General features: G+C 44.3%; 2 protein-coding genes across 20 annotated transcripts in view; both read right to left on the bottom strand.

Annotated features, from left to right (window-relative positions):
- Positions 1–824: 824 nt before the first annotated feature.
- On the bottom strand, positions 825–6,114 carry golt1a (golgi transport 1A). 2 transcript variants are annotated; one of them, XM_061041351.1, is made up of 6 exons: positions 5,583–6,114; positions 4,375–4,466; positions 1,385–1,563; positions 1,218–1,281; positions 1,069–1,126; positions 825–1,029 (listed from the first exon to the last, which is right to left on the bottom strand). In XM_061041351.1, exons 1-5 carry the CDS (start codon positions 5,605–5,607, stop codon positions 1,097–1,099), a joined length of 390 nt encoding a protein of 129 aa, XP_060897334.1. In that variant the 5' UTR covers positions 5,608–6,114; the 3' UTR covers positions 825–1,029; positions 1,069–1,096. The 2 variants fall into 2 exon arrangements, with proteins under 2 accessions (XP_060897334.1, XP_060897333.1); XM_061041350.1 differs by having other exon boundaries at positions 825–1,019; positions 1,059–1,126; positions 5,583–6,110.
- Positions 6,115–6,928: 814 nt separating this feature from the next.
- Positions 6,929–12,442, bottom strand: part of plekha6 (pleckstrin homology domain containing, family A member 6) — a 65,580-nt gene continuing 60,066 nt past the window's right edge. For 17 of the 18 annotated variants that reach the window (XM_061041750.1, XM_061041744.1, XM_061041746.1 and 14 more), the window contains 2 exons: positions 10,510–10,617; positions 6,929–9,924 (listed from right to left, as the gene is read on the bottom strand). In XM_061041750.1, coding sequence (XP_060897733.1) covers positions 10,520–10,617 — 98 coding nt within the window. In that variant the 3' untranslated portion in view covers positions 6,929–9,924; positions 10,510–10,519. The remainder of the gene's footprint in view (positions 9,925–10,509; positions 10,618–12,442) is intronic. The other variant, XM_061041747.1, reaches the window with a different exon arrangement.

Here is a 12,442-nt window from a genome sequence, read left to right as displayed (position 1 = left end):
AGATTATTTTATATATATATATCTTGTATTTTGGGGCTTTTTGTGCCTTTAATTGAGAGATAGGACAGTGGATAGAGTCAGAAATGGGGGAGAGAAAGTAGGGAATGACATGCAGGAAAGGAGCCACAGGCTGGATTTAAACCCGGGCCGCCAGCTTGAAGGACTATAGCCTCGGTACATAGGGCGTGTGCACTAACCACTGCGCCACCAGCGCCCCCGCACTTCAACAGATTTAATCATGATTTTATTAAAAGTTGTCTTGAGATGAATTTAAATGAAATCTTTGTGTCGTGAGTCTGACTCAAGGTTTTTATTTTGACAAAAATTAAATAAATCTTTGTTCATCTGTTGATTTATGTTTGAGGCATCAACATTAAAATATTTGTTGAATTGTCTAAAACTCTGTGAGTTAAATATTTATTAACCGATCAAACGCATTTTTAAATTTCAATAGCGAGAAAATATTGAACAGGATTTTCACCACAAACAGAATTTAAAAAGTCTCAGCAGATCGTCAGCATCACTTTCGAAATTTGGCTTTAACTTTGATTTAATCTCAGTTTCAACTTTTGATTTGTAATCTTTGTGATATGATCTCTAAGTTTCAGACTGGCTGCAGTCAAATGGGGGCCCTTAGGGAGGTTTCCTACTGTCATTGCAACAATTGTACATTTTGAGCCACTGCTGTGGTTTAAAATTTGTCAGCCCTCAGGGGCCCCCTGCTGGCTAGGGTTTGAAGTAAAAAAACATGATGGGTCTGTTTGTGTCAGACCACCTGTCCAGGTGTAACCTGACCTGATGAAAGTAAAGTTTCAAAACAAATCTGAATGTAAAATTCATTTTAATATCTAGATTTAAAAACATTCATACACATTATAATTTGACTCTGGTGTTACACAAGGTCTGAAGATTCAGAAATCAGCCTGCAGATGAGAAAGTTAAATATTTATAAATCATTATTTTATTTGTCTGATGGTTTTGAATGTAAACTTATGAAGGGTCAGGGGTTAGGGGGTTAGAGGTTAGGGGGTTAGGGGTTAGGGGGTTAGGGGGATTAGGGGTTAGCAGGTAAGCGTCACTTCTCCTTCTTCACGGCTCAGACCATCGACGAGCTGCTGGGGAGCATCTGAAACACCAGAAACCAGATTTCAATCTGTGTTCTTCAGTAAAAAATGTTTTATATTCTTAATGTGTGTTTGTGTGGGAACAGGACTCACTGCATTAAGAAACGGGATGTTGACAGCTGACAGCACAAAGCTCAGAGCCATCGGGAAGAATGACCTGCGGCGAGATACAAACAAACGTATTTAAGCATGATGAGAATAATAAAATAAATCTAGACTTTATTATTATTACATGAAGTGACTCTTCATCTGTGACTGACCTGAATAAAAGCACAAAGCCGTAACTCTCCACCAGGATGCCGATGATTGGCCAGCGGCAGAGCACCAAGGCCACGCCCCCCAGGAAGAAGAAGGAACCTCTAAATTTGTGTCTCTGGAAGAAGAATTGAGCCGTCCTCCTCACGCCCACGATCAACATCAGACCACTCAGGAACAAGACCTATAAGAGACGAGACCTGATCTTAAAGAGACCCCTCAGGAACAAGACTTATAAGCAACAAGACCTGACCTTAAAGAGACCACTCAGGAACAAGACCTATAAGCGACCAGACCTGACCTTAAACAGACCCCTCAGGAACAAGACCTATAAGAGACGAGACCTGATCTTAAAGAGACCCCTCAGAAAAAAGACCCATAAGAGACGAGACCTAACCTTAAAGAGACCCCTCAGGAACAAGACCTATAAGACGCAAGACCTGACCTAAAGAGACCCCTCAGGAACAAGACCTATAAGAGATGAGACCTGACCTTAAAGAGACTCCTCAGGAACAAGACCTGACCTTAAAGAGACCACTCAGGAACAAGACCTATAAGAGACGAGACCTGATCTTAAAGAGACTCCTCAGGAACAAGACCTGACCTTAAAGAGACCCCTCAGGAACAAGACCTGACCTTAAAGAGACCACTCAGGAACAAGACCTATAAGAGACAAGACCTGACCTTAAAGAGACTCCTCAGGAACAAGATCTGACCTTAAAGAGACCCCTCAGGAACAAGATCTGACCTTTAAGAGACCCCTCAGGAACAAGACCTATAAGAGACGACAACTGACCTTAAAGAGACCCTTCAGGAACAAGACCTGACCTTAAAGAGATCCTCAGGAACAAGATCTATAAGAGACGAGACCTGACCTTAAAGAGACCCCTAAGGAACAAGACCTATAAGAGACGAGACCTGACCTTAAAGAGACCCCTCAGGAACAAGACCTATAAGAAACGAGACCTGACCTTAAAGAGACCCCTCAGGAACAAGACCTATAAGAGAAGAGCCCTGACCTCAAAGAGACCCCTGAGGAACAAGACCGATAAGAGACGAAACCTGACCTTAAACAGACCCCTCAGGAACAAGACCTATAAGAGAAGAGACCTGACCTCAAACAGACCCCTGAGGAACAAGACCTATAAGAGACGAGACCTGACCTTAAAGAGACCCCTCAGGAACAAGACCTATAAGAGACAAGACCTGACCTTAAAGAGACCACTCAGGAACAAGACCTATAAGAGACTAGACCTGACCTTAAAGATTCCCTCAGGAACAAGACCTTTAAGAGACGAGACCTGACCTTAAAGAGACCCCTCAGGAACAAGATCTGACCTTAAAGAGACCCCTCAGAAACAAGACCTATAAGAGACTAGACCTGACCTTAAAGATTCCCTCAGGAACAAGACCTTTAAGAGACGAGACCTGACCTTAAAGAGACCCCTCAGGAACAAGATCTGACCTTAAAGAGACCACTCAGGAACAAGACCTATAAGAGACTAGACCTGACCTTAAAGATTCCCTCAGGAACAAGACCTTTAAGAGACGAGACCTGACCTTAAAGAGACTCCTCAGGAACAAGATCTGACCTTAAAGAGACCCCTCAGGAACAAGACCTACAAGAGAGGAGACCTGATCTTAAAGAGACTCCTCAGGAACAAGACCTGACCTTAAAGAGACCCCTCAGGAACAAGACCTGACCTTAAAGAGACCACTCAGGAACAAGACCTATAAGAGACAAGACCTGACCTTAAAGAGACCCCTCAGGAACAAGACCTATAAGAGACGAGACCTGATCTTAAAGAGACTCCTCAGGAACAAGACCTGACCTTAAAGAGACCCCTCAGGAACAAGACCTATAAGAGACGAGACCTGATCTTAAAGAGACTCCTCAGGAACAAGACCTGACCTTAAAGAGACCACTCAGGAACAAGACCTATAAGAGACGAGACCTGATCTTAAAGAGACTCCTCAGGAACAAGACCTGACCTTAAAGAGACCACTCAGGAACAAGACCTGACCTTAAAGAGACCACTCAGGAACAAGACCTATAAGAGACGAGACCTGATCTTAAAGAGACTCCTCAGGAACAAGACCTGACCTTAAAGAGACCACTCAGGAACAAGACCTATAAGAGACGAGACCTGATCTTAAAGAGACTTCTCAGGAACAAGACCTGACCTTAAAGAGACCCCTCAGGAACAAGACCTATAAGAGACGAGACCTGATCTTAAAGAGACTCCTCAGGAACAAGACCTACCTTAAAGAGACCCCTCAGGAACAAGACCTATAAGAGACTAGACCTGACCTTAAAGAGACCCCTCAGGAACAAGACCTATAAGAGACGAGACCTGACCTTAAAGAGACCCCTCAGGAACAAGACCTATAAGAGACGAGACCTGACCTTAAAGAGACCACTCAGGAACAAGACCTATAAGAGACTAGACCTGACCTTAAAGATTCCCCTCAGGAACAAGACCTTTAAGAGACGAGACCTGACTTTAAAGAGACCCCTCAGGAACAAGATCTGACCTTAAAGAGACCCCTCAGAAACAAGACCTATGAGAGACTAGACCTGACCTTAAAGAGACCCCTCAGGAACAAGACATATAAGAGAGAGACCTGACCTTAAAGAGACCCGTCAGGAACTACATCTAGGAGAAAGTAGATCTGACCTTGGGAGTTACGTTTATATTCTTTGTATCAAAGGATTGAAACACAGCAGAAAACACTTAATGTTTTAAAAAGTCAAAAAGAGAAGTATCATTTGGGGGCTGACGGCAAAGTGGTTAGTTTGAGCGCCCCATGTACAGACGCTATTGACTCTGAGAGCGGGCAGCATGTTTCCCAATTCGACATGTAGCTCCTTTCCTGCATGTCATTCTCTCTCTCCCTGATTTCTTACTCCATCCAATGTCCTGTCTCTCAAATAAAGGCACCAAAACATATTTAAAAAAACATTTTAAAGAAGTTTTTGTTAAAGTGTACTTACATTCCCAAAAGCCAGCAGGACTGAATCAAAGTACAACAACACACCAAAGAGCAGGAAGAACATCCCGAACCCCATCAGTCCCATCCCTATCTCTGTAACAGAAAATCAATCAATCTATCAATCAATCAATCAATCAATCAATCAATCAATCAATCAATCAATCAATCAATCAATCAATCAATCAGACAGTCAGTCGATTAATCAATCAATCCTTCCATCCACCCATCAAACATTTTATTAAAGAAATCTTGCTATTCTAAGTGTCATGAACTCATCCATCAGTTCTGTCTGTGTTCCTGATCTATTGAAGACACTTTCGAAAAAACACAGTCTTGATCTGTCAAATTATAAAAATAATAATAATATATTTATCTATATAGCACCTTTAAAAACAAATGTTTACAAAGTGCTGTGACAGACAGAGCAAATACAGCAAAACAACAACAGAACAGAGATCAAGAGAGAGGGCAAAATTGTAAAAATGCAAATAACAGGAATAATGTGTAGTCAACAGGCAGGTAATTAGTTTAAAATCAATCAGGAGAGAACAAAATTAAAATTGAGGGAGAGTGAGACGACATCACATCACAGGCTGTAAACACAGAATGAAGATAAAAAGAAGGGATAGATCACATAAAATCACATAAAAGCAAGTCTATAAAAGTGAGTTTTAAGAAGTGATTTAAAAGATGCCACTGACTCTGCCCGCCTTATAACCTGGGACAACTTGGGACAAATTTCTAAATGGACCTTTAGAAAGATGATTCTGGTTCTGTTCCAGGATTCTGTCTGTTCAACATGAGTCTGGTTCTGATCCAGGTTTCTGTCTGTTCATCATGAGTCTGGTTCTGCTCCAGGTTTCTGTCTGTTCAACATGAGTCTGGTTCTGATCCAGGTTTCTGTCTGTTCATCATGAGTCTGGTTCTGATCCAGGTTTCTGCCTGTTCATCATGAGTCTGGTTCTGCTCCAGGTTTCTGTCTGTTCATCATGAATCTGTTTCTGCTCCAAGTTGTTACAGGTCTCAAAGGCAGTCTTTCCTCTCCACTGTAACCTTGCTAAATGTTGCTTAGTGCTCGTGGAGTATTAATGTTGGATCTTTGGTTATACAACAAAGAGTTCGCTCTATTTGCAAAGTATCTGCATAGCTAAACAAATGAAGATTGATGAGACCTTAAAAAACACAACACGTTTACAGTGTAACACTTACTCTGCAGCTCTGTGACCACAGCCATGATGACAGTACTCCCGGCCTCTGGACTGTCCCCCCGTGTGTGCGTCTGTGATAGGTGTATAAACCTCTTTCTCTCAGGTATAATCGTTTCTCTCAGGTATAATTGTTTCTCTCAGGTATAATCGTGTCTCTCATGTGTGAGCGAGTCTCTCTCGGGTATGTGTGTCTGTAAAGGTAAAACTGTGTGTGGCCTCCCTCAGTTTTGACCTTTGTGCATTGATGCTGTCAGAGTGTGATCATTAACCTGAGCAGGCACACAATGACCCACCTGAGTGATGTCATCAGTCACAGATGTATTGAATGTATTTAACTGTTAACAATCAGGTGTAAATTTCCTGGTTAGATAAAATTTATTCAGAGCTTCAAACAAACCCAGCACAGATAAAAGGTAAATATCTTCTTCCAGCCTTAATATAATGTATACTGGTGAGTTGTATAAACATTCAGCCCATACAGTTGAAGAGAGAAATGAGCTCTAGAGACCCAAACTGTTTTTATACCAGGCTGTAAACATGTTTATTTTAACATGGGGCTCTATGGGGACTGACTCACTACAGGAGACAGACTCTAGTGGACACTGAAGGAACTGCAGCTCTAAAGTTTGACATTTTAACATGGGGCTCTATGGGGACTGACTCACTACAGGAGACAGACTCTAGTGGACACTGAAGGAACTGCAGCTGTAAAGTTTGACATTTTAACATGGGGCTCTATGAGGACTGACTCAATGCAGGAGACAGACTCTAGTGGACACTGAAGGAACTGCAGCTGTAAAGTTTGACATTTTAACATGGAGCTCTATGGGGACTGACTCACTGCAGTAGACAGACTCCCATCGCCCCCCTGTGTTTAGTCTCTGTGTTCCTTCTCTTATATTCCATGGTTGGTAATCCTTATGGTCCTTGTGTTTTTGGAGGGGACGGGATCGGTTGGTGACAGCGGGCGAGTGGAGGGATCTGTTGGTGATAGCGGGCGAGGGGAGGGATCTGTTGGTGACAGCGGGCGAGGGGAGGGATCTGTTGGTGACAGAGGGCGAGGGGAGGGATCTGTTGGTGATTGGGAGGGGAGGGGTATGTTGGTGATGGGGGAGGGGAGGGATATGTTGGTGACAGCGGGCGAGGGGAGGGGTATGTTGGTGACAGCGGGCAAGGGGAGGGTATGTTGGTGATGGGCGAGGGGAGAGGTATTTTGGTGATGGGGAGGGGACAACTTTAACCTCAGTAGTTTTTTGGCAGTGAACTTTTTCATGGACACGAGGAGCAGTAAATATAGATCATCATTCAGGCAGCAGAAGTCAAACAAACACTGGAGGAGTCAGAAGCTTCTAGAGAAACACTTGGTTTGTTTACATTCACTTTATTGCAAGCGTCATATTATTCGTCTGTTTTTTAACATTTGCATAGATCAAGCAGTTTGTGTATTTCCCCCAGAGGAGCAGTGGTTACATGTGCAGATATACTGGAAAACATTATGTACACTGGTTACACTGAACAGATGCTACATGTGGTATCAAAGATGAACTCTTCTTCGAGCTGTCTGTCTGCAACACGTTCAAAAAGATCCAAAAATATCAAAGTTCTGCCGTCATAGTGCCGGTGTTCCTCGAACACGCCCCCTGTGTGAAGAGCGTCAAACTGAACCCCGAGTAAAAACCTGTCTTCAAATCTCCATGCAGCTAAAAAAATACTCCCTGGCTCTGCAGACACGTTCCCTTCTTACAAAACTCAAACAAAAATAGACGTTTTCTCTGAAATCCTGTTTGCACATAAAATGAACGCCGTCACTGCGCCGGCCTCAGACCGGCGTCCGAGTCAGAAAAACTTTATTTAAACTTTATTTAGTACATGAGGGGGGAGGGGCTCCGAGTCTGAACGCTTTCTACAAACAACATGACCGACTGAACGACATTGAGGCAGCAGAGATATACGTAACAGGTTGTGTGTCTGTGTGTGTGTCTGTTTGTGTGTGTGTGTGTGTGTGTGTGTGTGTGTGTGTGTGCGTGTGCATATGTGTGTGTGTGTGTCTGTGTGTGTGTCTGTGTGTGTGTGTGTGTGTGTGTGTGTGGAGGGTCAGAATGTTTACATCTGGAGGAAGCTTCAGCAAAGAGACGACCTTCACACTAACAGATCCTCAAACTGAGAAATTAAATAAGATTCTGATTAATTATTCCTTAAAAGCACATTTCAGTGAAACTTTGATCGATGGCTGCAGTTCACAAATTAAAAATATACGAAACAAAAAGCTCAACAGGGCATTTTATTAGAGAAGTCACAGACATCATGCAGCGCTGCAAGTTCTGACTCTGCATTGGCCATTTTTACTTTGAAGAGCTTTTAGTTTCACGTACAAAGTCCGCCCAGTGGGGGGCAGTGTGGGGCTAATCTCAGTCCACTGCTGCATTCAGGGGCAAACAGCTGTTGAACTGATGACTGATCTGTCATCTGTGGTGACCAGAATGCATGAAAGGGTTAAATATTTGTGTAGTTTGTTTTTAAGTACGGGAGCCCGGAGGGATGAATTCTGAAGAGTTCCTTAAAGTTTAATTTGACTTTGTGATCATCGTGAATAAAAAAATTTCTGCAGGTTAAAAACAGTTTCACGTAAAAAAAAAAAACACATTTTAGCATTTTATTTCAGCCTCTAGTGGCTGAATTGAGTATTACAACAAGAAACACTGATTTTATTTATTTATCAGACAAAATCATAAACATCAGGAATAAATCCTTTCAGAAGAGAATGAACGTGTTTTCATCATGTTCTGATCCAGATGAATGATTTATAGTCTGTAAACATTGATCTTATTTAACGCTGACTGCTTGAGCTGCAGCTCCTCCAGAGTTCAGGAGATGAATTAACGTCAGACGAATGGCACTGCATGAGTTCAGGAATAGAACGATATGATAAACAACACGTCTTCTAAGGTCACTTCTAGTTTCACTTCCACAGATCCAACGTAATCACTTTCTAACCTACGCTTTACAAACGCACACGACCAGCGGAGGGTCCGACCACCACTACGACCTTTGAGATGGTTCTAAGAAGAATCGAAAACACGGGGACGTCTGGGTAAAGGTCATATACGTGTCCGTGTCATTTAGAGAGCTTCAGAACCTTTTGATTCTATAGATCATTAAAAGAAAAGGGCGTTTGAAAACTTGTGGTATAAAAAAGAATCAACGTACCGAACACATAAACAGCCTTGATGGAAGGGGGAGGGGCCTGAGTTCTGTCATGACGACGACCAAACAAACATACAGAGAGAGGAGCTGCTCACTTAGAGGACCCCTCTGATATAAGTGAGTGAAAAAAAACCCAGGTGAACCAATCAGAAGAGTCGGTGCATACAGATAAAAAAACGAGCATTTTACCGGGTTGCGGGGGGGGGGGGGGGGGGGGGGGGGGGGTGAAACAGGTGTCACAGTGAGTTCAGGTAAGTCATTAGATCTATACACACGATGAGAGGTTTCACTCTGAGGGTCTGAATCTCTGAAGAGCTGCTTTTGTTTGCTCTAAACCGAACGAGTCAAAGAGACGCCGTCTGAGTCACAAACACTCACAAAATTAAATGTTCCTCTAACTGCGCAAACTGCGTCTCTGACCCTCGCTGTTTGTATTTAAATGATCCGTTATTCAGTCATTTGGGGAGCAATCATCTCTTTCTCTGTGAATCAGCCTCATTGTAAAAAGAGGCTAACTCACCAACAGGGGGCGCTAACAGCCACGCACAATTAGGCTGAGTGTAAACATAGTCATCTGCTGAGAGTTGGCGGTAACTGCGCCGCAGTATTTATCAGAGATGTGACGCTCAAACACTCCAGAGATCAAACCCTCCAGAGACCCTCAGACTGAGCCCCCTCCTCTCTCTCCAACATGAAATGATCATGAAACGTCTTCTTTAATATGTCCTCCTTGTTCTTCTCCCGCCTGGTCCTCTCACATGCAGTACTCCCCGGATCCATCAGACCTCAGTTCTCAGAGTTTAAAACACGCCATCATCAACATAGTGACCTAGCAACATCTGTAATCTTTGTGTCCTGAGCTAAACGGTGAATCACACAGCTGGTCGATCTGCAGCCTCACACAGTGGGAGACCGTTAGGGTCGGAGGGGTCAGAGGTTATTGTGTGTATGTGTGTATGTGTGTGTGTTGGTGGGTCAGAAGTCCTTCAGCTTCTTGATGGGTTTGTAAATGTACCCCAGTGCTTCTGTTGAGTCAGTTTAGGTGCTAAAGAAAATAAAAAGTCTATCTTTCTCGTTCAGTTCGTCCAGTGGTCCTCAGAAAGACGCCCCGTCAAACTTCACGGCCGCCAGGGCTTGAGCTACAAAGATAGAGAGACAAGTACAAAGAAAGAGAGAAAGAGAGAGGGCGGAGAGAGGGAGAGGGAGAGAGGAGAGAGAGGGAGAGAGAGGGAGAGAGCAGAGAGAGAGAGAGGAGAGAGAGGGAGAGAGAGGAGAGAGAGAGGGAGAGAGAGGGAGAGAGAGGGAGAGCAGAGAGAGAGAGAGGAGAGAGAGGGAGAGAGAGGGAGAGAGAGAGAGAGACAGAGAGGGAGAGAGAGAGGGAGAGAGAGGGAGAGAGAGGAGAGAGAGGGAGAGAGAGGGAGAGAGGAGAGAGAGAGGGAGAGAGAGGGAGAGAGAGAGGAGAGAGAGAGAATTATTATAAATTATAGAACTCATCAAATGTAAACATTTCTAGTATAGTTTTAGCTTACTGGCTCTTAGCTTAGCTGATTGAGCATTGTCCTTGATGTTATCACTGCTGCAACAGGAAGTGGTTTTTATTCACATCAGAGCTTGTAAACCCGTAAACATGAACAGAACGTGCACTATCATGAAGCTCAGGAGGAAATCAGGAGAAAAAGCAGCAGAGGGGGGGAAGGGACATGGTGTGGTGGTCGCACACTCACCTGGTAGGACTCACACCTTCATGATGTGGGCGGAGTTTGGGAGGTCAGCTGAGGAAGGGGGAGGGGCCAGGCTGGTCGGGGAGGTGGGGGGGCTGGGGACGCACTGGGCTGAAATGAGATGGAGGGAGGAGGAAGAGGAGTGAACGGAGTGAAACAATCAGAAAGAGAACACTGAGGAAGAGGACGGACATCTGAGGACCTGTTCATGTGGTTTACCTAGACGCCATGTATCCTGATAATACATGTCCCTGTGAGACTGTGCAGTCCACCTGAGACTGTGCACAACCAGCAGGTAAGACTGAGAATCCACTTGAGACTGAGTACAACCAGCAGGTAAGACTGAGAGTCCACCTGAGACTGTGCACAACCAGCAGGTAAGACTGAGAATCCACCTGAGACTGAGCACAACCAGCAGGTAAGACTGAGAGTCCACCTGAGACTGTGCACAACCAGCAGGTAAGACTGAGAGTCCACCTGAGACTGAGCACAACCAGCAGGTAAGACTGAGAGTCCACCTGAGACTGAGCACAACCAGCAGGTAAGGCTTAGAGTCCACCTGAGACTGTGCACAACCAGCAGGTAAGACTGAGAATCCACCTGAGACTGAGCACAACCAGCAGGTAAGACTGAGAGTCCACCTGAGACTGTGCACAACCAGCAGGTAAGACTGAGAATCCACCTGAGACTGTGCACAACCAGCAGGTAAGACTGAGAGTCCACCTGAGACTGTGCACAACCAGCAGGTAAGACTGAGAGTCCACCTGAGACTGAGCACAACCAGCAGGTAAGACTGAGAGTCCACCTGAGACTGAGCACAACCAGCAGGTAAGACTGAATTTGGCTGTAATAACATCTAACACTTCGCCTGCTGAGCTCCTGGAGCACGACCACAGACTGAAGTGGAGGAGAGTTCAGCAGCAGAGCTGACAGGAGACCTTCAAACTCTCACAGACGAGACGAGAGCCGGCTCACAGCTGCAGGTACTGGGAGCAATCAGAGCAACCTGTGTGTTTTCATGGATTATGTGTTCACACTGACTCCTTCTTTTCCAAACCCTCATTAAGGTTTTTATACCTCAGATCAATACACTTTAAAGTGACTACTTTAAACCAACCCAAAACTGTCCCAAGCAGCCAAAGTGATATCTTCACTTTGGAAAACGTCAGTCTGTTTATTTCCACGAGGACTAAAATAATCCACAAAACACAGTTTCCTGGACCTGAAATAAGGATACGACATGAAGCGGTTCAATCCAAAACCACAATAACACTCTGACACGGTCAAAGACGTTTGCTTCCATCACACCTGATTCCAATTACCTGAAGCCTTGTCTTTATGCCCAGCATAAACCAAGACTCCACCTACAGGTCAAAGCTGGATTTACAACCATAATACAGAATCCCACAGTGTGAAAGAAAGATGGGAAAAGAGAGCGTGAGCGAGCAAGAAGCCGGACTAGAGTTGGACAGAGAGCTCTGTCTGAAGCCGAGCTGGGTATGTCAATACACTATCTGTTTTATGACAGTGCAGTTACACTCATACCTTTAGTGGGTGAAAAAGTGCACCAACAGAATCCCTCCATCGTGATGGTTTAAAGGGTCTCACACAGATTTAAAACACAACAAACACGCACATTTAGTGGACCAGATGTGCTTCACGTCACACAGTTTAATCTGACCATTGACCAACCTTTTCATTAAAAACAACAGTACGTTCCTGTACTGAGAGATTTGGTGACATCACGGGTCACAGGTGGTATTACAGAAGCTCCTCTGTCAGAGATTCAACAAGGAGAAAGGAGCCAATCAAATCACAAGGAAGCCAAACAAGCTCCGCCTCTTTAAAGTCATGACACTTGTAAAGCGGTCTGTTTGTGTCACTGTTTATGATCAGGTCCTGTCAGACTCTTCACGTCACACAATCCTCTGATCAC

Source organism: Labrus mixtus, chromosome 7, assembly GCF_963584025.1.
Source record: "Labrus mixtus chromosome 7, fLabMix1.1, whole genome shotgun sequence".
In the NCBI taxonomy this organism is placed as follows: domain Eukaryota; kingdom Metazoa; phylum Chordata; class Actinopteri; order Labriformes; family Labridae; genus Labrus; species Labrus mixtus.
Note: the sequence above shows the minus strand (reverse complement) of the source record. Positions and strands in the feature narration are given on the sequence as shown.

Coding starts and splice junctions, on each gene's coding strand:
- golt1a (XM_061041351.1), bottom strand. CDS start 5,607: ATGGCTGTGGTCACAGAGCTGCAGA. Junction 1,564..4,374: donor TCCTGCTGGCTTTTGGGAAT/GTAAGTACACTT, acceptor CGTCTCTTATAG/GTCTTGTTCCTGAGTGGTCT. Junction 1,127..1,217: donor ACATCCCGTTTCTTAATGCA/GTGAGTCCTGTT, acceptor CTGGTGTTTCAG/ATGCTCCCCAGCAGCTCGTC.